Source organism: Micromys minutus (assembly GCF_963924665.1).
Source record: "Micromys minutus genome assembly, chromosome: 29".
NCBI classification, from domain to species: domain Eukaryota; kingdom Metazoa; phylum Chordata; class Mammalia; order Rodentia; family Muridae; genus Micromys; species Micromys minutus.
In genome coordinates, this window is record NC_137964.1 from 24,401,606 (window position 1) to 24,428,389 (window position 26,784).

Below are 26,784 nucleotides of genomic sequence, written 5' to 3' on the forward strand. Positions count from 1 at the left end.
ATGGACTCTCTCCTTAATGCCTGATTAGCTGAGAACACATATCCCAAGCCCTACTGTTCATTACAGATGCTTTTCACCCAAATTCAGACCTGTCCACTGCCCGCATTGCTGGGGTACTGCCTGGAGAACTTTCCGTCTCAGCTTTACAGCCATCCTTCTCCCTCACCAACCCTAGAGATCTTTCTCCAAGCCTAGGGCCCAGAACCGCTACACCAATGATAGCCTGTCTCTTGGCTTGGCTCTAGCTCTTCTGGATATATTAGAGCCTCTTGCTCCTGTTGGCCACTGGGACCTGTTTCTGATTGTATACTTCTATGTGTATAAAGCTAGTCATTGCATTACTCTGACCACTCAGTATGTAGGGATGGGGCAGGCTACAGCCTTCTGAGCTTTCACCCCTCCCTGGGTTGTTTGGTTTGGTTTGGTTTTTCTAGACAGGGTTTCTCTGTGTAACACCCCTGGCTGTCCTCAAACTCAGTCTATAGACCAGGCTGGCCTCAGACTCACAGAGATCTACCTGCCTCTGCTCCCCATGTGCTGGGATTAAGGGCAGTGCACCACCATGACCAGCTCTCCCCCTTTCGGAGGGGCTTACACCTTCAGCCTAGGGACCCAGAACCTGTCTAAGGCGCTTAAAGCAATTAGAGTTTAGCCAGCTCCCACAGGAGAGGTTTGGCTGGGAAATGAGCAGGAAGTACCCCAAGCCTCTCTGGGGGACTGTTTGCTCTGAGCTGCTTCAGAAGCGCCACTCAATTCCCTCTTGAACCACTTACCCCTTAATTATTTCTAGAGAGCGGGAGAGAAAGAGCTTAAATCAGGCTCTAGCCCTGAGCACTGTGGAAATAACTCAGTCTGTTCAAGGACCAGACTCATCTGCTGAGGCTGTCATGTGTCTGAGGCTTCTTAGTTCCCTCTCCAGCAGTGACCCACGGTCATGGCAGCCCCCGTGGGCACTCAGGGTCCAGCAGCCTGACCTCCAGCCACTGGAGTGCCCTGAGTATTTCTCAAGTGTGGAGACACTGTTACTCAGCCACTCCAAATGCTTGTCATTTCCCAGCATCAGCCCTTGTGTTTCCAGTCAATTTAATTGTGAAGTGACCCACGGCATCTGAGTCCGGACTACATGGTCCATTGGGCCAGTTTATACTTTTGATCAATATTGATCTGTAGCCGAGACTGTAGTAAGTAGAAGTGTCTCCTACTTTATAAGTCATGCGTGTCTACACTGTCACAAGTGCCTCCCTCTGCTGCTGTGAGCTTCCAGAGTCTCTCCCTGTAGCCTTTCCAGTGAGCATGTGTGTGTATGCAAAAGACAGAATGGTGAACAAGCCAAACGTTGCCACAAGAGGAGTTTCTGGGCCAAGTGCTTGCTGTCATGCCCGGAGCATAGCTGGCATATGGATGGGTGGGTGCATTCACATGTGCATAAATTGCACACATCCATCTACATAACTTTCATAGTCTTACTCGAGTCTCCTTCAGCTCAAAAGGCCTGTAGAGGTATGATAGATCTCTCTCTCTAGAAGTGGCCCTTTAAAACTGGGCTCTCAGTGAAAGGAACCCACACTCTGCCCTAATAACTAAGGTCCTCTAACCTTTCCTCATGGGCAGTGGCAGAAAGGCAGGGTGAGTTGAATCCCTGAGTAGCAAAGGCTACTGTTTTAAACAGAAAGACTGATTTCATCGAGACATGAGGGACCTCAGTATATCAGCTTTCTGCAGGTTGAGGTGTGGTCTGTCTCCAGACAGTGGCACAGCTGATAATCTTACTCTATAGGCGGAAGTGTAGGCTTCCCCAGTTGAACCTGGCCTGAGTTCTGGCTCTGGGAAACAAAGGAGTCTTCCTCAGTATTAATTACTATTTGGTTTTGTTTGTTTGTTTGTTTTGATTGTTTGTCTATGTTTTGTTTTTTCAAGACATAGCCCTGGCTGTCCTGGAACTTATTCTGTAGACTAGACTGGTCCATGTCTTCTGAGCCTCAGAACCCAGAGTTCCTGGGGCCTGTGCCACTCACCACAGGGTGCGTATATGTCACAGTCACAGGCTGTTCCTAAACGTGTACACAGCTCACTGTGTGCCAGTTGTAACACGGTAACACGGTGTTCTGTCCCCTCCTGTACGAAGACTTTCAGGGAAGTCTGCAAATGTACAAAGGAAGGCCAGGCAGACAAGGTAAAGGCTGAGAGGTGGGTCTAGGTACACCCAGGTAGATGCTGTTGGAGCCAGTGTATCCCACAGCTACGTTTCCATGGAAAGAATAACAAGGAGGTTCCTCTGGCAGCAGCTGGAACAGGCTGTGGAAAAGACAAAGCTAGTAAGTCAGAGCCATTCCTGTGCCTGAGAGGTTCTGAACCCTTGGTGAGGTGTGAAGGCTAGTGGGAATCACTGCACCGTCCTTTGGCCTCTAGAGAGTGCCCAGCAAGATCTTTTTGTCCTGGGGATGGGCAGAGGTGCTTGATTGATCAGTACCCTGGACAGTTCTGAGCACACTGCTTGGGAGAAGTTGTGCTTTTTGCAGCTTTCCTTCTTCAGTAATTTGAAGGCTGTCTGCAGACCAACCAAGGCTCCAAGGGTGGGCAGCACTACATACTGCTCAGGAATGGTCATGGGCAAGAATGTGAGTGGCTTCCTCTGTAGGTAGAGCACACGTGGGTGACAAGATACCCCCTTGCCATGATCCCGCCTAAGGTCAGAGCATACCTCCCCTTTTCCCTTTCCAGCTAAGATTGTTTTAAAAACAATCTTAACAGTTTTAGTGTCACTTTTATATACCAATGTCTAATCCAAGGTCATAAAAACTTATTCCTCCTAAGAGTTTTAGCTCTTACATCGGGGAATGTGTTTTTAATGAGCTGTCAACAGCAGCCAGCAGGAGCGTCATGTCCATTAGGGAGTGTGTGGTCCTCTGTGATGCCAAAACCTCCGCTGCCTCCTCAGTTTCTCTGCCACTCTAGCTAAGTGAGAGGGATTACATTTGATTCCTGTTCCTCAGCTCCTCCATGCATGACAACTGGAATGTTCCCCCAGGAAGTCTTTGTCCGTCTGTCCCCCACCTCCGTTAGTTTTCTCTTGAGACAGATTCTCACTATGTCATCCAAGCTGACCTCAAAATACACAGCAGTCCTGCTGGCTCGGCTTCCCAAATGCTGAGAGTACAGGTGTGAGACACCACATCCATCTACAGGCAGTTCTAGGAACACTGTCCTTCTGTCTTGCCCAAAAGAGTCCTGAATTCATGCACTCTTGGCTCACACACACATACATGCTTGTCTCACATGTGTGCACACGTTCATAGACATCCTAACCAGCAGCCTCAGAGCTTGGGCCCAGAGAGGGGCCACAGCCCTAAGGCTCCCTAGTCAAATGCTGATCCCTGGAAACATAAGTCCACCCCAGCATCATTCCTAGATGTCTGTCCAGACAACCTCTTTTGTGGGCCTCTCTGAAGTAAATCAGGACTAACATTTAAGAGTACCTGTAACGCGGCATTGCTCGCCCGGGAGACTGAGCTGTGCCCAGCAGCTGGCATGTTCAGAAGAGTGACGGCTCAAAGCAGGGCTTATGTGGTCTAGATGGTTCCGAAGAGAAGAACTCCAGCAACAGTCTGGAGGAGACAGCATGCATGCACCCCTGTATACACATGGTGTCTGCCAGTGCCCCTCCAGGCATGGCTCCCCTCCCTGTTGCAGACCAGTAGCCTGGAACAGGCCCACCCAGCAGGAAGGGATGCTTGTGCAGCTTCTGAGGTTCAAGCTATCTGCAGCTTTTTGCTTTCTGTCTCCACACTGTCCCAGAGGCCTTGGGTGAGAGGTCCTGTGCCTCAGTTTCCTCACTTACAGAATTGAGTGCCCCCATTCTACCACTTAAGGGTGAGGTGCAGACCGAGATAGAGTCCAGAAGGTGTCCACCCCAGTTTGACATTCCCTCTGGAGTGCCTCCTCTCTCCAGCTCTTTCCTTGCTCGCAGCATGTACCTCTCAGCCCCAGCATTTTTCACGAACGGTCCTATCTAATGCCTTCAGGTCCAAGCCCAGCTCTTCTCTGTCCCATGTTCTCTCTACCCTCCAACAGCTTCAGTGCCTAAGTCAAGCAGCTGGGCCCTCCTCACCAATGTCCCCAGGCCTCCAAGGTCCCTGACCTGTACCCTCACTCCTTTCTCAGAAACAAACCAGAGGATATCTGAATTCCAGAGCCTTGCAGACCACATTCCCCACTTACTACAAGCCAGAGTTCACTGACTTCCGGAGGCAGACAGGGACCATTAACTGTCCTTAGAAGCCTGAGCTTCTTGTGGCAGTAGAGATTTACTTTGCAGTATGACTCTGAGGCAGATTTCTCATTGGTTTGGCTATTTCTAGGTTTCTTTTCACTTTAAAAAATTACATTTATTTGGGCCAGGTATGGTGACACATACCTTTAATCCCAGCACTTGAAAGGCAGAGGCAGGCTGATCTGTGTGAGTTCAAGGCCAGCCTACATAATGAACCAAGTCTACATAGAGTTTCTCTCTAAAACCAAACAAACAAAAAATAAAACATTATTTTCCTTTATTTGGTGGAGTGGTGGGCTGGGGGTGTGTATTCCATGACACATTCGTGAAGGTCAGAGTGCAACTTTCAGGAGTCCGTTTTCCCTTCCGCCATGTGGGTTCTAGAGATTGAACTCAGGTAGTGAAGCCTGGTGGTAGGTACTCTACCCACTGAGCCATCGTTGCTTTTTTGTTTTGGTGGTGGGTGTTTTCGTGAAATAGCCCAGGCTGAACTGGAATTCATAATCTGCCTGCCTCTGCTGGAATTCCAAGTATGAGCACCATGCCCAGCTGCTCTGCACTTTTTAAGCTTTAATTTGACAGTTTTATATATGTGTATAGTGGATTTTAGCTGCCTTTCCCCTTCTACTGTTAGACTGTTTCAAATCTGCTCCATCTCACTGAGGCCTTTCTTCTTCCACAGAAGCTCCCCTCCCTGTTTTCATGTTTTTTGTGGCCCAGTGAGTTTCATTATGGTTACTCACGTGAGCATAGGTGGGAAATTGTTTTCTGGAGTGTGGGCTACACCATTGAAGACAGTAACAGCTTCTCCCCAGGCCACCATTAACTGCCAACGTCCCTCCGGAGTCCTCCCTGAGTCCTATACAGCTTTGGCACACCTTTCCATCCTCAGACTTTTACATTCTTTCCATCCACAATTCCACAGTGTTCCTTGAGCCTTGGGTGGGGTGATGTATGTGTCCCATTTAGGGACAAACACTCCAGTCTTCATTCACTACCTTTAACTAAAAGTTGCATTACAGGAGGCACATGATTCATAGCGTCACTGTGGTGGGCGCATATCAAGTGAATATATCCTTGTGAGCAGTGCCAGGAAACAAAACGTTCTCAGCCCTCAGCAAACCTGTGTGCCCCAAGGACTCCTCCAGTCCTGAGCCAAGTTTCTTAACATGCAGAGGCCAGAAGCCTGTTCCACTATTTGCTACCTTATTAGTGTGAGACAGGTTCTCTCACTGAAGTCGGGGCAGCCATCGTGCCCCACACACTCTCTTGTCTCTGCTGTTCACAGTGCTGGGGTGATGGGCAAGCATGCACCCACGCATGGCTTGACGTGGCTTCCAGGGATTCAAACTCAGGTCCTCATGTGTGCTCAGCAAGCACTCTTAACTGCTGAGCCATCACCCAGTCCAGTGTATGGATTTCTTCAACTGGTGGTCAGATGGATGGCTTCCACCTTCTGGCTACTGTGAATAATGAGGCACTCAAGTATAAGGCTTTGTGTGATACCAGGAGGTATGAGTTTCCAGCTTGCTATTGTTTGTTTGTTTGTTTGTTTCAGCTGTGGAGTCTCCTGCAATAACATATAAATTTTAACCTCCATTTGCTGGAGATTGTAGGGATCCTGTAGGCTTCTTGGGGATTATTGACTTTACAGTATTGTGTCTCCTCACCGATGGAGAAAGGATGCCTTTCCAGTCTTTAGGTTTTTTAATTTCTTTGGGTTTTATGGTTTTTCAGAGTACAAGTTTCTCACTTCTCTTTTTAAACGTATTCCTGTTTGTCATTGCAAACGCTGTTGGAAATGCAACCAGCTTCCTTTTTGTGTTCTTCAGCTTTGTGTGTTAATTTTGTGTTCTGAAGCATTGCAAAGTTCATTTAATGAAGCCTAAGAGACTTAAGGAAATTCCTTAGAGTTTTCTCTATAAAGATTATATCCTCAACAAACTAAGAGGGTTTCCTTTCCCTTTTCCTCTTACTATTTATTTTTCTTATTATTGTGGCTGGAACAAACAGTACAGAACCCATCAGAAGCAGAGAAGCAGGCATCCAGCACTGGTGTGATGGCCAATGCTTGTAATGGCAGTTGGAGGCTGAGTCAGGAGAAATGCAGATCTACACAGAATGAATGACCTTGTCTCAAAACGAAAGAAAGAAGAGGCCAGATGTGGCAGTGTTCGCCTTTAATCCTGGCACTGGGGAAGCGGGAAAGGCAGATCTGGTCCACATAGGAAGTTCAGGTCAGTCAGAGCCCCAGTCACAAAGAGAAGGAAAAGTATGCATCTTCAAGCTCACTCCTAGGATAGATAGGAGTCAGAATAGATGATTTGTGCTTTTTAATACTTGGACCTTAAAAAGGAAATCCAGGACTCTTTTCACTTGCATCAGGAGCCTTGGGACTACAGTGTAGATTTAGGAGTATCCTGAAATGACACAGAAGGAGCCAGCCTCAAGGCTAAAGTCCCTAGTCCTCTGAGCCCTCCACATGTGCATAGTACTTTGACTGAACATCAACATGTTTCCCCCACAGAAAAAGAGCCGAAATGAGACCTATGGACAAGGCAGCGGAGTGGAGATCCTGGAGAACCGGCCCTACACAGATGGTCCTGGCGGCTCTGGGCAATATACCCACAAGGTGTATCATGTGGGCATGCACATTCCTGGATGGTTTCGCTCCATCTTGCCCAAGGCAGCCTTGCGGGTAGTGGAGGAGTCCTGGAATGCCTACCCCTATACCCGAACAAGGTGCGTCTGCCTCTATCTCCTCTGCATGCCATCTGCTAGAGGAACTCTGCAGCATGTATCCAGGAATTCTTCTGGCAGGTTCAACTCCTGCTCCCCTGAAAGTATCAAACCCTGTCTCACATATGTCCCCTAATAGTTCACAGTTGATCACATGCAGGAAAGGGAAGGATGCTCCTGGATGCCTGCCTCCCAGAAATGCCAATGGAGGTCATGCAGGCAAGAAAGTTCAGGGAATAAACATTCACTACGTTCCCATAGACAGAGGCAGCCTGCTGTGAAGAAGTACAGACTGGAGGTAGACCAGATCCAGATGGTCCAAGATCTCCCACCTCTGGGACACTCAGCTCTTGTAGCAGTGTTTAGTACATCCCATAGCAAGCAGGACTTTTCTTAGAACCCCAGTAGAAGTTCTTCAATTTTTGCCTCTCAATACTAGCTCACATTGACCAAGGGCAATCCCCTCTAACTTCCCAGACCTCCCTCCCTACAAACCCCTTACCTAGAGAGTGCTGGGAGCTAGTTTAGGATTTCAGAAAGCTTTTCTTCATCCCAGAGAGGAGCTGTTCTATTGTCAGAGTGGGCTTCTTGCAGGTGTCATGTGCTAGGAGTGTCTGGCAGATAGATCCGCTGACTCTAAAGCACACTGCCATTGTTGCTGTGTATGCATTCCCACCAAACCATCCTCATGTGGATGCCATTTGTGGGGTTTCTAGAAGCTACCAAGAAAGTTCATCAGATCTCATCCCTGTCTCTCTCTCCCTGAATTCTTTGGATAAGATGTTAATACAGGAAATAGATTTCACTGTCACATCTTAACCAACCTCCTCACACACACCCCCACCTTACTGATGTTTCTACTGCCATGAAGAGACATTGTGACCAAGGCAACTTACAGAAGAAAGATTTTATTGGGACTTACGGTTTCAGAGGATGAGTTCTTGACCGTCATGGCAGGGAGCATGCTGCAGGCAGGCAGTAAGTTGCTAGAGCAGTAGTTGAGAGTTTTCACCTTCTCCACAAGCATGAAGCAAAGAAAAAGAGCACTAACCAGGGATGATGTGGGCTTTTGAAACCAAAGCCCACCCTCAGTGCTGTACCTCTGCCAACAAGGCCACACCTAATCCTTCCCAAACAGTTCCATCAACTAGGAACTAAGAATTCAGATATATGTGAGGGCAATTCTCATTTAACCCACCGCACCACCTGGTTACCTTTTTGGTTTCCAGTGTGGTCCAACAGGCCGGTTAGTCACAGCCCCTCCAGGGTGCAGTCACAATGGATGCTCTTTCTCTCAGGTTCACCTGCCCCTTTGTGGAGAAGTTCTCCATCGACATTGAAACCTTTTATAAGACAGACACTGGGGAAAACAATAATGTGTTCAACCTGTCTCCTGTGGAAAAGAACCAGCTGGTAACAGGTGAGCATGAACCCTGAAGCTCAGCAGGCAGCACTCTGGCTGTGGCCCTCTGCCCTTGTCTGATCTCGTCCTGAAAGTATACTGGATTTTCAGCTGGGGGTGGGGCAGAGTGAGGCAGGACAGACAGTCCCTTGATGTGCGTGCCAATCTGTTGGCTTTTTTCTCCCTATAAGTGTACAGGTGTCCTCTTGGGGTGCTGTCTGGCTAACAGCCATTTGAGAATGCCGTGGGTGGGCTGGCCCATATCATACTGTCCGTGCCTGAAGTGACCTGTGGCTTTTGCTGCTTTGCTTTCTGGCTGATGTCACTGTGAAGGAGGCTGGCTGCATTTGTCAGGCTTACTGCTCTGTTTTAGACATTGTCTCACGATATAGTCCTGGCTGGCTTATAACTCACAGAGATCTGACTGCCTCTGCCTCTGTCTCTGCCTCCCGAGTACTAGGATTAAAAGTATATACTACCATGTCCAGCTAAATCTTTTTAAAGAAAAGTCAGAGATGGAGATTTTCATGTAAAATTCCCCAATTCTCAAACATTGGTTAAATGAACTTAGGCCTGTCATTTAACACACCTGAGGGCCTAACATGGCTCTGCAGCCTTCTCTGTGGGGCAATATTTGGTCACAGAGTGGTGTGGTGGTTTGCCTAAGTGATAGAAGCCTAGCCTAGAGAGGAGGAACTGTTGCCTCCAGATTCTCTGTCACCTCCACCATAGTCCCCTGTCCCTAGCAGGCATCCCAGTGGTCCCCGAGATCCCACCTCAGTCGAGCACCAGTGCTGCATGGGCCATCTGGGCCGCCCAATTCTACTCTGTCTAAAATGCCACCATGCTCTGGAAAGATTCCAACAGCCTTGTGTGTCCTACCCCGCCCCACTGACCTTCATGGAAACCCTCTTCCCATGGGCTCACTGGCTCACTTAACTACACTCATAGACGATGATTTGTCAAGCTGACTTCAGGAAAAACTACAATACTCAGGCCAGTTAATATGAACTGAGATGGAAGGATCACACCTGTGAGTGCACGCGCGCGCACACACACACATCATATCCAATGAGCCTTGGGCCTTGTAAGGACTTAGGGTAGAGGATCTGGAAAGGGTAAATAGAAGTTAGGCAGACATGACCACTTGCAGGGTGTCCCCATAGACATCATCGACATCGTCAAGGATCCTGTGCCCCCCAATGAGTATAAGACTGAAGAAGACCCCAAGCTATTCCAGTCAATCAAGACTCGTCGGGGACCTCTTTCTGAAAACTGGATTCAGGAGTACAAGAAGCGGCTCCTCCCCATCATGTGTGCCTACAAGCTCTGCAAGGTGGAGTTCCGATACTGGGGCATGCAGTCCAAGATTGAGCGGTTCATCCACGACACAGGTATGTGCAGGGGTGAGGTGTGCCGACCTGTCTGCCTCCATTCTCCGTGTGCTGTGATTGTGTTCTTACAATTTACTGCTAAGAGATGACCCTGTATTAGGTTGGGGCTTCCTAGAGAAACAGAGCTGATGGATGAGAGAGAATGAATGAATGAATGAATGAATGAGTATAAACTGGATTTATAAGAATAGTGACAGGATGTGGTCCAGGTGTTCAAACAATGGCTGTCTCCTGATGAAAGGTCCAAGAATCCAGTAGTTGTTCAGCTCACGAGGCTGCATGTCTCGCCTGGTCTTCAGAATGCACTGGAATCCTGAAGAAGCAGGCTAGTACTGGTGAGCGTATGGACTTGCTAGTGAGAGGAGGGCAATCATGCAAAGAGCAAAAGATTTTCTCTTCCACACTATTTAGGGTGGATTTTCCCACCTTAAATGGACCAATCAAGAGAAATCGCTCACAGACGTGCACAGCTGCTTAGGTTTTAGTTAATTTAGATGCGGTCAAGTTGCTGAGCAAAAGATCAGGCACCACAGACCACAGAGCCTGTGCCAGTCTCCCTTTCTCCACTGTCTTGACCATCTGCAACCAGTGTGCCTGCTGCCTATGCAGATGTTCATCCACTGCCCAGACTTTCCTGACCTGGCTGGTGTGTGACAGTGTAGCCTGACCACACTCGGGCCAGAAGCCTCTGGAGACAGCCCCCCCAGCTGGGCCATAGCTCTGCCTCTTTCCAGTCCAGATGGCAGAGCAGCTCAGACAGAGTCCCCTTCACACCACATGGCCCTTCCCAGAGCAGGTGTCTAAGGAGCAGGTGCTAACGTGCCTGGGGCTCCCAGTCAGGGAATGCTGCCCCAGGCTTTCCTTCTCTTCCCTTGGAGCCCTAGACTCATGACTTCACAGGAGCACCCAGGTAGTCAAGGAGTACGAAATGAGGAGGAAAAGCCCTGACTCTGGGAACACTGAAGCCTAGCTGGGTGTTGTGGACATTAAGGTTTTACTGCCTTTTTTTTTTTTTTTTAAGATTTATTTCTTTTATGTATGAGTATACTATAACTGTCTTCAGACACACCAGAAGAGGGCATTAGATCTCGTTGCAGAGGGTTGTGAACCACCATGTGGCTGCTGGAATTTGAACTCAGGACCTCTGGAAGAGCAGGCAATGCTCCTAACCACTGAGCCATCTCTCCAGCCCTGTTTTACTGCCTTTTATGTTCTTTTTAAGTCCACATTATGTGTGTGTGTGTTTCTGTGCCGGAACGTGCATGTGGGTGCAGATACCCTTGAGGCAAATGAAGGTATTGGATCTCCTGAAGCCAGGGCTGCAGGTGGTAGTGACCAGCCTGATGTGGGTGCAGGGAACCGAACACTCATGTTTTGGAAAAGCAGCAAAGTGCTGCTGAGTTCAGAGGACAACTTCCCTTCCAGTGTGGGTTCCAGGGCTGTTCCAAGCTTAGTACCAAATGTCTTTACCCACGTTGCTGTTTGTTTGTTTTTGAATCAGGTCTCATGTGACTCAGACTGGCCTCCAGCTCAGCATTAGCCAAGGATGTCCTTATGACCTTGAACTCCTACCCCCACTGCATCCAGTTCTTTTGTTGTAGTTGTTTGTTGTTTGGGTTTTGGGTTTTGGTGTTTGGATTTCAGATAGGGTTTTACTATGTAGCCCTGGCTGTCCTGAAACTCACTCTGTAGACCAGGGTAGCCTAAAACCTAGAGATACACCTGCCTTTCCCTCCTAAGCGCTGGATTTAAAGATGTGTACTGGGGTTAGGGAGATAACTCAAGTCAGTAAAGTACTTACCATGGAATTGTGAAGACATGAGGTTTGATTGCACATAAAAGAACCAGGCCCAATGGTATATGCCTGTAATCCAAATGCTGGGGAGGTAGAGACAGGACTCCTATTACCCAGTCTAGCCAAATCCACAAACTCTAGGTTCAGTGAAAGACCCCACCTACAAAAATAAGGTAGAAAAATGATAGAGGAAAGACACCCAGTGTTAACCTCTCTGGCTTTCATACACACACACACACACACACACACACACACACACCACAGACAGAGAACACAACCCATTTTAAATCTCATCTTCTACGGGAAATTCAACAGAAAAAGTAGACCAGACAGAAGACTTTTGGGGAGTCCCATCCCACTTCCCCTTGGGGCATGAATTCCCCACAATAAACTGTGGCCTCTAACCAAAGCCTTGCCATCCATGTATAGAGTCATTGTGAACTCCTGAAGTCACTGGGAGCCAGTTCTCTAGGCTGACAATGAGAGGACCTGGAGGCACAGATACCAGTGACTCTAGCCTGACCTACAGCTTTACCCTGGTGTATACTGCCTCTGATCTGAGCTTACCCTGTCCTCTGGCTCTGTGTAGGCCTGCGGCGGGTGATGGTAAGGGCCCACCGGCAGGCCTGGTGCTGGCAGGATGAATGGTATGGGCTGACCATGGAGAAAATCCGAGAGCTGGAGAAGGAAGTACAGCTCATGCTGTCCCAAAAAATGGCCCAGTATTCGGAGGAAGGACCCTCAGAACTAAGCAAGGACAGTTCTACCAAGGACCAGGCATCTGGAGCAACCCCTGAACCCAGCAGCAACAATGGGGAGCCTCTGGGGCGGGGCCTGAAGAAGCAGTGGTCCACCTCCTCCAAGTCCTCAAGGTCCTCCAAGCGGGGAGGTAAGCTGGGTTCCTGCCTTCTGGTGCAAGGCCTACCTTCCCAGTTTCCAAGAAGCTGGGCCATGGCTGTGTCCTCGTTCTTTTTCTTTCCTGTGGATGTAGTGGAGCCTTTTACTTTCTAACTGCCACCAGGCGGGGCTTTACTATGAAGTGAAACCAGCCTTTTCCAAGTAGCAACCCCAGACTTACCCATAATCTCCAAATCAAGACTGAAGAAATCTGGGGTGTAGATCCTGGTAGACTCCCTAGTGAGAGAAGATATTTTTAATGTATCATATTCTGGACAAGAAGACAAAGCAAGGTCTCCCCTGTGTGACCGACCAGTCATGCCCCTAAACGCCCCCCTACCATGAGTAGCCAGTCTTGCCTTTGTAAGGTCTCCCCACCCCAACCCCTTGTGGCTAGTCTTGCCCCTGTAAGTCCCCCTCATGGCCAGTAACCTCCTTCCAAGCCCAGGGTGCCTGGTCCTGGGCTTACAGTGTGGGAAGAGGTGAGCTGATGCCTTGGTCTCCCTTCTCTTCGTACTGCCCTGCAGCAAGCACTTATTTGTCAGCTCTGCTCTGGCCGTGTTTGAGGAGTTGGTCAGGTCCAGGGCTCATCTGAGCTCCTGTCCTAAGCTCACCCCGGAAAAGACTGCATAGTCCATGAGGCAACAGGGCACTCCCCTCCCCTAGGAGGAAAGGGCCAGACAGTTCTACTCAGATGGACCCTGGACACTCCACCCCAGTCTCTTCATTTCTATCTATGGCAAACTTCTCTGGTGGTGCCCACCTAGCCCTCCAAGATGGCATCAGAACTCCAGACTTGCGGCAGCTGGCTCAGCAGTGCCCTCCCCTGCAGGCTGGACCATCACACTAGGGTTTTGCCTTCCAGCCAGCCCCTCCCGACACAGCATCTCAGAGTGGAGAATGCAGAGTATCGCCAGGGACTCAGACGAAGGCTCAGAAGAAGAGTTCTTCGATGCACAAGGTAAGCAGGTTGCCCCTATAGCCTGAGGGCTCTTCCTGGGCCAGGTGGAAAGAATTGTTAAGGGTATGAAGCACCTGTCACTATACCTTTCCTGTTACCTGTCCCCACTCGGTCATAGCAGACATAGCAGACAGCCCAGGGCTTGGGGGTAGAGTACAGAGTCTCCAGGCTTAATTAGGGGTCAGGACTCAAAGCCTGGAAGGAGGGTGCCATTCTCTTGAACCCCACCTTATATGACACATAATTCTACTGAAGCATTTCCCAGATAAATTTATCTCCATAAGAACTATGACTTTGTCCTCAATTTTTGTGCTTGCTTTATTGTTTGTCATTGCTTTGCCTCATTAAATGCACATTTATATGCATCTAATATGGACACTTTAGGAAAAGCAATGAGCAGAAACCAGATGAACCGCCTATTTCCCACTAATCAGACTGCACAGTGGCACACAGCCAATTTGCTCACCTGTGCAGAAGATGCAAGCACCGTCTCGCTCATGCAGAACCACAAATGTGCTTTCAGGAAAGTCAGAGGGGCCAGCAGACAGGCCCAGAGACAAAGCTGGGTCTCACTGCATGCTGGCAGCATATCGGGCCCAGGGCGTGCTAAGGGTAGAAACTTAGAAAGATGGGAACACGCCACAGTTGAGCGGCAGGATTAACTGGGTAGCCAGACCGACAGCGAGAAAACTTGGGGAGTCAGTGTTCAACAAAAATATGAGATTGGTTGGCTTGTCCTAGAATTAGACAACCTGGAAACAGGTGGCAGGGCCTCCTGAGCCAGCCTCTGCACTTGAAGGAATGGAGAAGGGTGTCTTTGGTACCCCACCCCTCCTAGCTGGCACTTTGTCCTCGAAAGAGGACATACATAGCTAGTGTTGAAAAGGACGGTAGAGCAGTGGTTCTCGACCGTCCTTTGCTACAGTTCCTCACGCTGGGCTGACCCCAACCATAACATTATTTCATCACTGCTTCATACCTGTCATTTTGCAACTGCTGTAAATCCTAATGCAAATGTCTAATGTGCGGGGTGTCTGATGCTCGACCCCCAGGTTGAGAACCACTGCTGTAGGGAAAAGGCACAGGTCCCACAGCAGCAGGCTCCTCAGACCCCACCCAGGAGCCTATTCTCAGAAGCATCGTGCCAGGCAGCTCTGGCCCTGGGTGTAGTTCTAGAGAAGCAAAAATGAGAGTCCAGTCCGGGGCGACACATTCATGGCAGCATCCTCGCTGAGCTGTGTTTTTTGAATCTTAAACTTCAGCTGTGGACAGTTAAACAAAGGCTATGGTAGATCCAGAAAAGGGGAGGAAGCACCACCTGCCCTGCAGAGCAGATACACCTCAGAAGCACAGCGCTGTGAGAACAAAGCCAGGTGCAGAAAAGCACACTGTGCGTGACTGTGTCACTGAAAATGTCCCAGACAGGCAAAGGCCTGGAGGATAAAAAATTATGCTGTGAGGCCCGATTGCCTGGGATTGAGCACAGGGCTTACATTCACGGTGATGAGAATGTTCCGGAATTAGATAGTGGTAATCTCTGTGCAGCATCATGAATGCACTAAATGGGACAGAAGGCCGGGTGGTCTGCAGCTGCTAGCCTACTAAGACAGGGAAGGAAAGACAGAGCTAGGTCAGCTGGGCATATGGGCTCCAGGAGCACCCAAGTCCTTCTACCTCCCCAGAGAACCTGTACTGCAAGGAAGAAATGCACACTAATGACATCACCAAGTGGAACTCCAATGACCTCATGGACAAAATGGAGAATCCAGAGCCTGAGGAACCACAGGGTAACCAGTCTTGGGGTGGAGGGTACTGCCCATTTTTGTCTTACCCAATTCCCACACAGTGGTGGGGTCCAGGGGCTCACGGCATCCCCTGGGGCTGAACTCCCTTTAGCTGAGCTTCTTTTAGCTAAGCTCCCTTTTAGCTACCGGGTGTCCACTGCACCAGCAGTTACAGTGTGGCTTCTGTGTTGTAGATGGTCTCTACCACCAGAGTGGCTCTGAGTTCAGGGTAGCCTCCAGTGTGGAGCAGCTGAACATCATCGAGGTGGGTACCTCCTAAACACTAAGAGACCAAGGCTGTGGGGAGGGGTCTGGGTGCAGGGTGCAGAGGCAGAGCTCTCCAGAGCCTTGTATCCACATTTGGCCAGACATTCACCAGAGAGGCCTGGGGTCCCTTTGCTTACACCCATTCTTTAGGGACACCAGCCAGCCCTATCTCTATGATGTTTCTTAGAATCAAAGACAGCAGACAGCCCTGAAGGTAAACCTTGACCAAGTTCCACATTTGGGAAAATAAAATGAGAACCTTGTAAATTCCAGAAAAAAGCTAAGAACTCCATGTTCCCATCCTTTTCGTGGTACAAGAAGATAAAAACAAAGAAGGAAAAGAACCAAGAGCCGTCTAGGCAGAAGTGATGTGACTGTGGCTCAGGGCTGCTTCCGGCCAGGCAGAACTCAGTGTGTCCAATAAAGCTGTCTTTGTAGAGCCTGTGTCAGCTTGGGGGTTCTTTGCTGGAGCTCGCACCCCTTCCACCTGTAGGCCGTCAGAGCTGTTTGCACTGGAGCAGGAGCTGGGCTGCCAAGATTGTGCCCTGCTATGGTAATAAGCACTGCCCCTTTTGTCTCCAGGCTGCCCCAGGTGGAGATAGCACCTCTATGGGAACTCTTGTCCCCCTGGGGGGCCTGGGAGAGACAGGCACACCTCTTTCCCTCCTGAGGTCTTCTGCTTTGAGGTCTGAGGTGGAGGTGTACTTTTCTAGAAGGGGTAGGTGAGGGAATGGTTGTCAGTTGCTGCTTAACATTAGACAAAGCAAGCAGAGGCCCTCCCAACTCAGCGCACACAGCTCTGACTGTCCCCAGGAGAGGGGCAGAGCCCCAGGCTCAGGATCTGCCTTAGGATGTGCTGTTAGAAGAGCCCAGCACTGCTTCTGGGGTACTGCCATCCAAAGTCAGACCCTTTTGCCCATACTAACCCCCAAACTGGAACCTTTCTTCATGAAAGGGTAAGGCTTGGTAGAAGCAGACTGGGGTTTCCCTGGCGCTCCATCACTGGCTTCACTCTTGTGAGCTCTGATTCCACTAGAGCTCAGGGCAAGGGGCGTCACCGTCTTTGGCTGAGTGTGAGGAAAGCTGTGTCTCTGGGCCTGTGGTCATCCCTGAAGGCTTAACCAGTGAGGGGACAAGACAGATTAATGCACAAAGGATAGTCCTCCCCCCATTCCCAGGTGACAAGGTATAGCTGGACTGTACCTCCATGTCCAGGAGCTAGGAGGCTGCTTTTATAGACATCTTTTCACAACCTGTGTCTGTTATATTGGAGAAGCCCCTATCCTTGATCATTATAGGAATGGCTGCCATTCCCTGTGCCCAGGCCACCCTGTGGTGGGCAGTCCCTGCATGTGTATTTGTTTCTACCCCAGCCCCGGGAGGACATCAAGCCCAAGATGAGTATGAGTGTCACTGCTACTTTTGTCCCCACACCCTTGGACATAACAGAGCTCAGAAGATAGACCAGTGGTCACTATCTAGGACACACTAGGAACATAGCGGGCATTCAGGAAGGGCCTCTGGGAGTAGGAGCCACAGCCTGGGCTTCCAGGAGCTAGCAAGGGTTTGGGGTGCTATCCCCCCTGGTGTTAATGAGCGGCTCCACCCTCCTGCCTTGTCAGAGAGGAATAGCTCTGTAGTCCTGTGCTCAGCCTACATTCTAGGGTCTCCCTTGGGCTTCACAGCAGTATAGCAGGCCAGTAGGAAGGTAGGCTCATGACCTGATCCTGCTGTGCTAGGATCCTGCCTCTGCTCTTGAGGCCCTTGGTCTTAGATTCTAAAAGACCTATACCGAAAAGCAGACACTTAACAAGCATCCAGAGGCCTGGTAGCTCAAGCAGAAGCTGCTGTCTGAGACCCTGAAGAAGGTAGAACTAGTGATGTCTCCAGAAGATACCCTTCCTGGAGTCTGCTGCAACCCCAGTCAGGCCACACCACTCCATCTCCAGTCTCCTGGCCCCATAACCAGATAAACCAAAACCCAGGTCTCTTAGGCTGAGAAATATAGCTCAGGGGTAGAATGCTGGCCCACCACATGTGTGAGTTCCTAAGTTCAATTCCTAGCAGGAAAAAACAAAACAAAAAAAAAAAAAAAAACCCTAGGGCACCTGGGGCCTGGCAAGGAATTCATGCCCACCACTGCCCATGCAGGATGAGGTGAGCCAGCCACTAGCCGCACCACCCTCCAAGATTCACGTGCTGCTGCTGGTGCTGCATGGAGGCACCATCCTGGACACTGGAGCGGGTGACCCCAGCTCCAAGCAGGGTGACACCAATACTATCACCAACGTGTTCGACACTGTCATGCGCGTGCACTATCCCAGTGCCCTAGGCCACCTAGCCATCCGCCTGGTACCCTGCCCACCCATCTGTGCTGATGCCTTCGCCCTCGTCTCCAAGTGAGTGGCATGTGCTTGCAACACCCACCGTGCCCCACAGGAAGAAGCAGCAACACCGTCCACACCTCTGGCCCCGAGCGTTGCATGGCTCCCAGTGTTAGGTCCTTGATCCAGAATGTCCCTTCTCTCCATCCATCCATCCCCTTGGTCTAAGGATGGCAGAGCCCAGGCAGACAGGATAAGTTCAGATCCTAAGAGGACCGTCCCCACAGAGCCCACAGTTCAGTGCTGTAGAGTGGAGATGCTGACCTGCCTTGGGATATGAACCTACTCAGTGGCCCTGACACTCTGAGCCTGCTCTAGGCCTCCCTAGGAGTGTCCCCATGAGTACTTCAGGGCAGGCAGCAGCTCTGCTTGGCTTGCTTTCTAGATCGGGGAGGGCCATTGGGTCAGGTTGAGTTTACTTGCCCTCTGCTGACCCAGCCCCTTCCCCCTAGCCTCAGTCCCTATGGCCATGATGAGGGCTGTCTGTCTAGCAGCCAGGACCACATCCCCCTGGCTGCCCTGCCCCTGCTGGCCACTTCCTCACCCCAGTACCAGGAGGCAGTTGCTACCGTGATTCAGCGGGCCAACCTGGCCTATGGAGACTTTATCAAGTCCCAGGAAGGTGTGACCTTCAACGGACAGGTGAGTGGTATCGGGGGTTAAGGAAAGACCCTTCAGAGTGGGGTGGCCAGAGGACCAAGTCGTGGGGAGTAGGGAAACGCTTTACCTAATTAGCAGCCCAACAAGCAGGATGAAGACTCAAACTCCTGCCTTCTTGCCTTCAGGTCTGCCTGATTGGAGACTGTGTTGGGGGCATCCTGGCATTTGATGCCTTATGCTACAGTGGCCAGCCTGTGTCTGAGAGTCAGAGCAGTAGCCGCCGGGGCAGTGTGGTCAGCATGCAGGTACCTGAGCAAGGGCAGAGGATGGGCCATGTCCCAAACCTCCACTAAGGTCTGCTGTCTCTCATGTACCATGGAGACTAGCTGCCTTGCCATCAGCTGGCCTGTGCTGTAGGTCCCACAGGCAGTGTTCCCAACCAAAACCCCAAGGAGCTGGCTTGGACACCACAATGTCCAAAGCCCATGAGGCCCAGCAGGAGTTCCCCTCTGGAGCAGGAGATGAGAGGGCTAAGAGAGGCATGGCAAGCATATTCCCTGGGTCTCAGGCTAAGTCAAAGAAAGAGGAGACAAGTGGGAAGGACACAAGGTTGCTGGAGTAGGTGACCACAAGTGGCAGTGTGAAGCTTGTCCAGGAGAGCATGTGGCTTCACACACCGGGGTCTGCACTGCATGGCACAGCTCTGGTCCTAGGAGGTGAGACGGGCAGCACACCCTGTTCCCCTGTCTGACCCTGATGTCTTCCTGCTGTAGAGTGGCCATCACCTGGGAGAGACCACTGTGTGCCAAGCCAGTCCTGGAGTGAAGGCTGCTAGGACTTAGCCAGTAGTCTGAGGGGCAGTGGGAGACAAGACTTTCCCTCTAGTTGGGTGAGAAGCCTGCAGCTGGGCAGTGTCCAGCAGGGCCTGGAGTCAGGAGGGAGGGGTTCACAGAACACTGAAGAAGGGCCTAGGCCAGGGACCACCTGGCAGTGAGCCTCTATGGCCATTCCAGGACGCTGACCTGCTGTCCCCGGGTATCCTGGTGAATGCAGCACACTGCTCTGGTGGCAGTGGTGGAAGCTCCAGCCTGGAGAGCAGTCGGCACCTGAGCCGCAGCAACATTGACATCCCCCGAAGCAACGGCACCGAGGACTCCAGAAGGCAGCTGCCCCGCAAAAGGAGTGACTCATCCACCTATGAGCTGGACACCATCCAGCAGCACCAGGCCTTCCTGTCCAGGTAGGGCTTGGTGTACCACTAGGAAGACCCTGGCATGAAGGAACCAGGGTGTACTCCTTCAACAATCATGCCAAATGCATGTGAGGGGTTCTGTCTGGAGGACTGCCGGTTCCCTGGGTACTGTGCTCCTGTATACAGCGAGGGCCATCCTAAGGGTGGAAGTCGGGTGGAGTCTGGCAGCATGATGCAGCGTGATCCCATCACAGCTTTGTCAAATGCAGTGGTCCCCCTGGAGAGGCTGTGATATGCTGTCACTAGGAGCATCCTGGGTGCTGGGTAGCCCTGCTCTCAGGACAGTACAGGACTTAGTCCCTAAGGGACCATGGGACTCAGTCTGACCCCTGCGAAGCTGACCCTGGGTGACCTGTGCATCTCCCACTTCTCCCACCGCAGCCTCCATGCCAGCGTACTGAGGAATGAGCCTAATTCCCGCCGCTCAAGCAGTTCCACGATGCTGGACGGTGCCGGGGCCCTGGGCAAGTTTGACTTCGAGATTGCTGACCTCTTCCTCTTCGGGTGCCCACTGGGGCTTGTCCTAGCCTTGAGGAAAACAGTCATCCCTTCCATGGATGGTGAGAGGCCCACGGGGACAGGACAGGGACCTCGGTGGACCAGTCACAAGGCTGTGGTCACATCCCACATTTCAAAGGCCCCAAAGGCACTGTCCTCTGCCTCTCCAGCAGCTCAGTCACCTACTCATCCCCTGAAACCTATCGCTTCATACCTCTCTCTCTAAGGTTCCTGAAGCAGTGGGAATACACAGCAAGGTCAGGGAGGTCAGATAGAACAGACCCAGTCTCTGGTATGGGGTCTACCCATAGGGACAGACATGGTCATAGTGCCTTTTGGTCCCTGAAGATGAGAAGTCCTAGCATCCCAGTAATCCCTGATCTATGTCAGCATTAACCAGCACAGCCCCAGAGGAGCTCAGACAAGCCAAGAGCAGGTGAACTACAGGGCCAGATTAAAATGAAGGCCCTATACTCCATGTCCCACCAATGCCTCTGTTCCTTCTTGTCTACAAGGTAGCACCTCTGTTGCTGAGGGGGACTCCACAAATCAGCATTCTCCCCGGGGACAGCTGTCCCCCACCTGCAGGACAGGGCCATTTGCCTTCCTCAGAAGTCTCACAGCTTCTCATGTACATGCAGAGAACATTCTGTGGTATTCCCTGCCACCCCAAGGAAGTATTCGGTAGAATTACGCATCCTGTTGTGGAAAGGCCGAGTTCAGAAAGCTTGCTGTGTGCTCCTGTGGGCGTAGATTAGAAGGGAAGGTACCTGCTTGGCACCCAGTCTTCTCTCTTACGTCCCTCCATTCCCAGTTTTCCAGCTGCGGCCAGCTTGTCAGCAAGTGTACAACCTCTTCCACCCTGCGGACCCTTCAGCCTCCCGCCTGGAACCGCTGCTGGAGCGGTGTTTCCACACCCTGCCACCCTTCAACATTCCCCGATATCAGCGCTACCCGCTGGGGGATGGCTGCTCTGCACTGCTGGGTGAGACTTTCAGGAAGGTGGGGTTGTCTTTCCAGGTTGGGAATAACTGTTATGCTATAGTCCCCAACACACAGTGGGTCTTCTCAAAGGGAAGCAGAGGCAGACGACACCTGTCCCCAGTCAACATCTGCTACAAGCAAACAGTGAGGTGCAGATGTAGCCATGCTCCCTGACTGACTGTCAGACCCTCCTGAGGGGTGCCCAGCAATTGCCAGAGCTATGCATATTCTCTTCTGCCGCCTAGGGCCTCCAACCCAACAGGGAAGGGGCTAAGGCCCTTTCTGCAAGCTGTTGTCAACTGGGCCCATTGTGGTAGGCAGGTGCCCAGAGATGGCTGGGAGTATGGGGGGAGGGGGGACTGCCCTCAGAATGGCCATCCCTTGCTGCAGCGTGTATCCCCCTGGCTTCTTGTTGTCATGTCCTGGTCCTCAAGGAGCCTTGTTTGTGTCAGCACATGTTCAGATGGCCCACTTGAGTGTCTGTTCTTGTCCTCTGCTCTCTTCCCGTCTGCCTCTAGTCGAGACCGTGCAGAGAAACCCAGAGCTGGTCCTGGAGGGCAGCCCCCTGGCCCCTCTCCCCCACGGGGACAGCTTCCTGGAGACCAGTATCCCTGTTCCCGCGCTCACCTGGCAGGATGGGCCCCGCCAGAGCCCGGGCTGTTCTGAGTGTGTGTACCCCCCACTCCTAGTGACTGATGTCTGCTTGGCTGCTGCCCCTTGGTCCTCTACCCCCTCGTGCCCTCTCTGGCCACTCAGTCTGTGGGACTTTGGTAGCAAGGACATGGCCATAGGAAGTTAGTCTTGTTGACTCTTTTCTGTCCGTGACGATCCAGGAGCTGAAGCCACCCTAATGCAAAGTGGTCACAGCTTCCCTGAGATTGACACAAACTGGCCCACTGTCCCCAGCTCGACTTTCCAAGGCTGCTCATTGACCTTCCTGGGGCTATAGGGAGCAGACATAGGGTGAGGCATAAAGCAGCCACCTCTTAGCCCTCAGCTATGAAAATACGTCAGTGCTAGCAAGGATTTGTGGCCTGTGGGTCTCACTCCTTAACCTTCCTGAGAATGTGCAGGCCTGATGTGTCATCCAGACTGGCTCCTCCAGCTGACTCCTGTTATGTCCTTCCTGCAACCTGGACCCTCGGCACCTGCCTTTGTCCTCAGGTGCCACCAGGGCCTGGCTAAAGCCTATGTGTGAGAGCCACTCTGGGGTCTGCCTTCTTAGTCCTCAGCCTGTGCTCAGCATCCCTGGAAAGCTGCCCAAGGTCATGCTGATATTCTGTGGGCTGGTCCAGGATGGTCCAAGAGAGCATCTGTGGAGCCAAATATGGGGAAGAAGTGGCCAAGGAGGGCAGAAACCCATGCCTTGTCTCCCTGCCCCATGTCTGTGTCCATCTGTCCACCCTTCTCTGCCCAGCCCTCCCCTCCCTGCCTCAGCTCAGGCCCTTCGCTCTCAAGGCCCTAAACCAGCTGCACCCTGGTGCACGCTGGGCCCGCAAGCTGGCCTCTCCCATTGCTGGGAGACTATGCTCAGGCCTTCTCTTACCTGGATCTCTATCCCCTTTTCCCCACAGCGGATGTGCTCCAGACCCATAACACAGTCTTCCAAGAGCACGCAGCCCCCTCGTCACCTGGCACGGTCCCTGCTAGCCGTGGCTTCCGCAGAGCCAGTGAAATCAGCATTGCCAGTCAGGTGTCAGGCATGGCCGAAAACTACACAGCATCCAGCATTGCCCAGAGTGAGTGATGTCCCCTGTGCTTCTGCCACAGATATTTCTGCTGGGCACCCTGGGAAGAGGGTGATTGTGTCCATCTGGCAGGAAATGGATCCTGAACGGTGCAGGGCCAGGGGACTTCCATTACAATAGCTGATCAGCAGTGCCAGCCTGTGCTGACCTCACTGGGAGGGTAAAGATGAGGCTGCAGCGAGCAGCTGGGCCAAGGCTGGGTCTCTGTAAGGGTTTCTGAGGCTTCAGCTGTCTTAAGGGTTTTCCCTGCTACCAATGTAGGGGCTCTGAACCGTTCCCCTTGTTCTTGCTCCTCAGAGAGTCCCTCATCACTCAACCACACCCCCAGCATCAGGCGCCTGTCCTTGCTCGCCCTGCCCCCCCCATCCCCTACCACCCAGGGTCCCCGTGCCAGGGCAAGGCAGGTGAGCCCCAACCTGGAGAGGGCCCCCTGCCTCCCTGACTTGGACATCGGAGAAGGTACCCCATTCACAGCGCTCTCCTCTCTAACTCGAGATCACTCACCGTTGCCAAGCATGTTTCACTAGCTCACTGCTAGGCTCTGCCTGCCAACTGCTGAGGCGAACAGGAAACACAGCCTTGGGTGGGGAGGATGCAGGCCTCTAGGGAGGAGAGAGCAGGACTAGAGTTACGTGGGGATCCTGTCTCACACACCATGAGCAGAACTCAGAGGAGCTAAGCCCCATGAAGCAGGTAGCAGATGGACATCTATGTGCAGCCACCAGACATGGCATGTCCTATGCTGTATTTCCCTTGAGAGAGGATACTGGAGTCCCTCTATCTTGAAGGGACTGATGTAGAGGTTTCTGCGACTTCAGCTGCCTTAAGGGTCTTCCCTTCGTGGGCCTTGGGTCTACCCTACTATCCTCCCTCCTCCCTAGTCTGCTACCCATGTAGGCCTCACCTCTCACTCACCCTTTGACCTGTGCAGCAGGCAAGACATGGGAAAGGGGCAGCAGGCCTTACCTGGAGGTTCTAGAATTATCAAACCAAGGTGTCTCTGTGCCTTCTTTTATGTCTTTGAGGCTTGGGAGCAGGAAGAATATGGAGAGAGGGCCTGGACAGGGTCTAGAGTAGGTACTCTTCTTGATCATTACCTGCATTGAGACAGCTCATTCTGTCCCCCAAATCCTCACATCCCTCAGCACTGCCACAGGGTTTCATATTCTCCACAGTACGGCTGCCTGTGGGCATTTTCTACACTTTCCTGCTTGCCTGTAACCAGCCTGGGAGGAAACCTGCTTTGACTGCACCTGGAGGGGGGGCTAGTCTGAGATGAACAGGCCTGAGTACCACTAGGGTCTCTGTCCCAGAGCCCAGCAGCGCAATCACAACCCTTCCTCCTGGCAGTTGCTGCCAAGTGGTGGGGCCAGAAGCGGATTGACTACGCCCTGTACTGCCCCGACGCCCTCATGGCCTTCCCCACAGTGGCCCTGCCCCACCTCTTCCACGCCAGCTACTGGGAGTCAACCGATGTGGTCTCCTTTCTGCTGAGACAGGTACCTACTGCGCAAAGTAGAACTGGGCTTCACAGGATGCCCTGAGAGAGTGTAAGGGCTCCTCCCTGTCCCATCAGGCAAGGCGCCTGGCACCCAGGGAGTGCTGGAGTAGGGGCATGCACAGATTCACAGCAACCATGGGAGCTGGCTGGAGATGAGGGGTTAGGCAAGGTTGAGGTTTGATAGGCCTGCAGACCCTGCCAGCTTCTGGGATGGCTGGTCCTTTCTCAGAGCAGCCACCCAGGTTTGAGCCTGCCCCGTGGCCTGCCTCTGTCCCCCAGGTCATGCGGCACGACAGCTCGAGCATCCTGGAGTTGGATGGGAAGGAGGTGTCAGTGTTCACGCCTTCGCAGCCCAGAGAGAAGTGGCAACGCAAGAGGACCCATGTGAAGCTGCGGGTGAGTGTCCTCTGGGCGCTCAGGCCCACGGTCCTCATCCTGTCTAGTCCCGTGCAATTGGAAGCTGTGTCACACTGCTGTGAGCTGTCTCATCAGTGTGGTGGGAGCTGGGGGGGGGGGGGGAAGGACAGCAGGACTGGCTCCCTCTCTGCCTGCCCGGGCTAGGCTGTTGGCTGGACCACAGCATGGGCTGCCTGGCTCAGAACTCAGACCCCCTCACAGAGATATTAGGTGAGCCCAGAAGACCCCACTGCTCCCCATTCCTCTCCTCACATCCCCTCCCCTCCCCCAGAACGTGGCAGCCAACCACCGGATCAATGATGCAGTTGCCAATGAGGACGGCCCACAGGTTGTGACAGGCCGGTTCATGTACGGGCCCTTGGACATGGTTACCCTGACTGGGGAAAAGGTAAGGATGTGGGTACCCGAGGTATAACTCCATTCCCCTGGCCAGGCCGTGGCCAGGCTGTGGCCAGTTTGTGACCAGCTTATCTGGACTTCAGGTGGATGTGCACATCATGATGCAGCCACCCTCGGGTGAGTGGCTGTACCTAGACACGCTAGTGACCAACAGCAGTGGGCGTGTCTCTTACACCATTCCAGAAACACACCGCCTAGGGGTGGGCGTGTACCCCATCAAGATGGTGGTCAGGTACGTGCCTCTGGTGGGACAAGCAGAGCAGGGCCAGCCTCCTGGGAATAGGAGGGGTAAGGGTGGGGGGAGTGGGTGGATGTTCTGGCTTGTTCTGACGAGCTATATCCCTGACAACCAGGGGAGACCACACTTTTGCCGACAGCTACATCACTGTGCTCCCCAAGGGCACAGAGTTTGTGGTCTTCAGTATCGATGGCTCCTTTGCCGCCAGTGTGTCCATCATGGGCAGCGACCCCAAGGTGCGCGCCGGGGCTGTGGACGTGGTGCGGTGAGTGTGGCCGTCAGAAGGTGGGTGGGCTGCAGGCCAAGTGAAAGAGGAAAACACTCAGCACAGCCTTGAAGACCTAGTGCCACCACTGACTGGTATGTCCTTGAGCAAGCTGTTGGCAAGCCTGCTGTCAGTCCAGTTCCGAGGATGCCTCCTTTGAGGTACCTAGGATACCCCACAAACTCAGCCCATGAGGTTTTGACACTGACATCCGCCCTCATTCCTGCTGGCCAAGATACACTTTGTGTGCAGTGGACACAGGCACTGGACCCAGGACCTCACTTAAGCAAGGCATTGTAAGCACTGTGCCGTGAGCTACACTCCACTTTGTGAGACAGGGTCTAACCAAGTTGCCCAGGCTGCCTTGAACTTGTCATCCTCCTGCCTCAGCCTCATGAGTATCTGGGATTACAATCAGAGAAGCCAGGCTCAGCTGAAGATGTACTTTTCAGTGGCTCAAGTGAGCTCTAGCTGGGCAGGAAAAGCGGGAGGTTTGAGGAGGAGAGCAGCCATGGGACACCACACCCGCCCCTTGCCTCCCTCCGCAGACATTGGCAGGACCTGGGCTACCTCATCATCTATGTGACCGGCCGGCCCGACATGCAGAAGCAGCGGGTGGTGGCATGGCTGGCTCAGCACAATTTTCCTCATGGTGTGGTGTCCTTCTGTGACGGCCTGGTGCACGACCCACTGCGTCACAAGGCTAACTTCCTGAAGCTGCTCATCTCCGAGGTGGGGACTGGGAGGACTGGGGGTGGGGAGGGCCAGCAGGGCCAGCCTGTGCCCATGGTTGTCTCATCTGCAGTTGCACCTGCGCGCGCATGCGGCCTACGGCTCCACCAAGGACGTGGCAGTCTATAACTCCATCAGCCTGTCTCCCATGCACATCTATATTGTGGGCCGCCCCACCAAGAAGCTGCAGCAGCAGTGCCAGGTAATGGGGTTCACTGAAGGGCACACGTTCCTTGGGGAACCTCAGGACACTTAAC

General features: G+C 52.3%; 1 protein-coding gene across 4 annotated transcripts in view; it reads left to right on the top strand.

Moving 5' to 3' along the window:
* Positions 1–26,784, top strand: part of PITPNM2 (phosphatidylinositol transfer protein membrane associated 2) — a 125,920-nt gene that overhangs the window by 96,922 nt on the left and 2,214 nt on the right. For 2 of the 4 annotated variants that reach the window (XM_080941180.1, XM_080941181.1), the window contains 23 exons: positions 6,798–7,012; positions 8,308–8,429; positions 9,578–9,805; positions 12,190–12,489; positions 13,363–13,458; positions 15,141–15,245; positions 15,437–15,507; positions 17,661–17,908; positions 18,346–18,535; positions 18,679–18,798; positions 19,507–19,733; positions 20,127–20,305; positions 21,058–21,228; positions 21,746–21,895; positions 22,802–22,966; positions 23,273–23,434; positions 24,326–24,474; positions 24,756–24,872; positions 25,165–25,281; positions 25,376–25,524; positions 25,646–25,795; positions 26,344–26,527; positions 26,601–26,729. In XM_080941180.1, coding sequence (XP_080797306.1) covers positions 6,798–7,012; positions 8,308–8,429; positions 9,578–9,805; positions 12,190–12,489; positions 13,363–13,458; positions 15,141–15,245; positions 15,437–15,507; positions 17,661–17,908; positions 18,346–18,535; positions 18,679–18,798; positions 19,507–19,733; positions 20,127–20,305; positions 21,058–21,228; positions 21,746–21,895; positions 22,802–22,966; positions 23,273–23,434; positions 24,326–24,474; positions 24,756–24,872; positions 25,165–25,281; positions 25,376–25,524; positions 25,646–25,795; positions 26,344–26,527; positions 26,601–26,729 — 3,744 coding nt within the window. Of the gene's footprint in view, positions 1–6,797; positions 7,013–8,307; positions 8,430–9,577; positions 9,806–12,189; positions 12,490–13,362; positions 13,459–15,140; positions 15,246–15,436; positions 15,508–17,660; positions 17,909–18,345; positions 18,536–18,678; positions 18,799–19,266; positions 19,366–19,506; positions 19,734–20,126; positions 20,306–21,057; positions 21,229–21,745; positions 21,896–22,801; positions 22,967–23,272; positions 23,435–24,325; positions 24,475–24,755; positions 24,873–25,164; positions 25,282–25,375; positions 25,525–25,645; positions 25,796–26,343; positions 26,528–26,600; positions 26,730–26,784 lie in introns of those variants that run through there. The other 2 variants (XM_080941182.1, XM_080941183.1) reach the window with 2 other exon arrangements.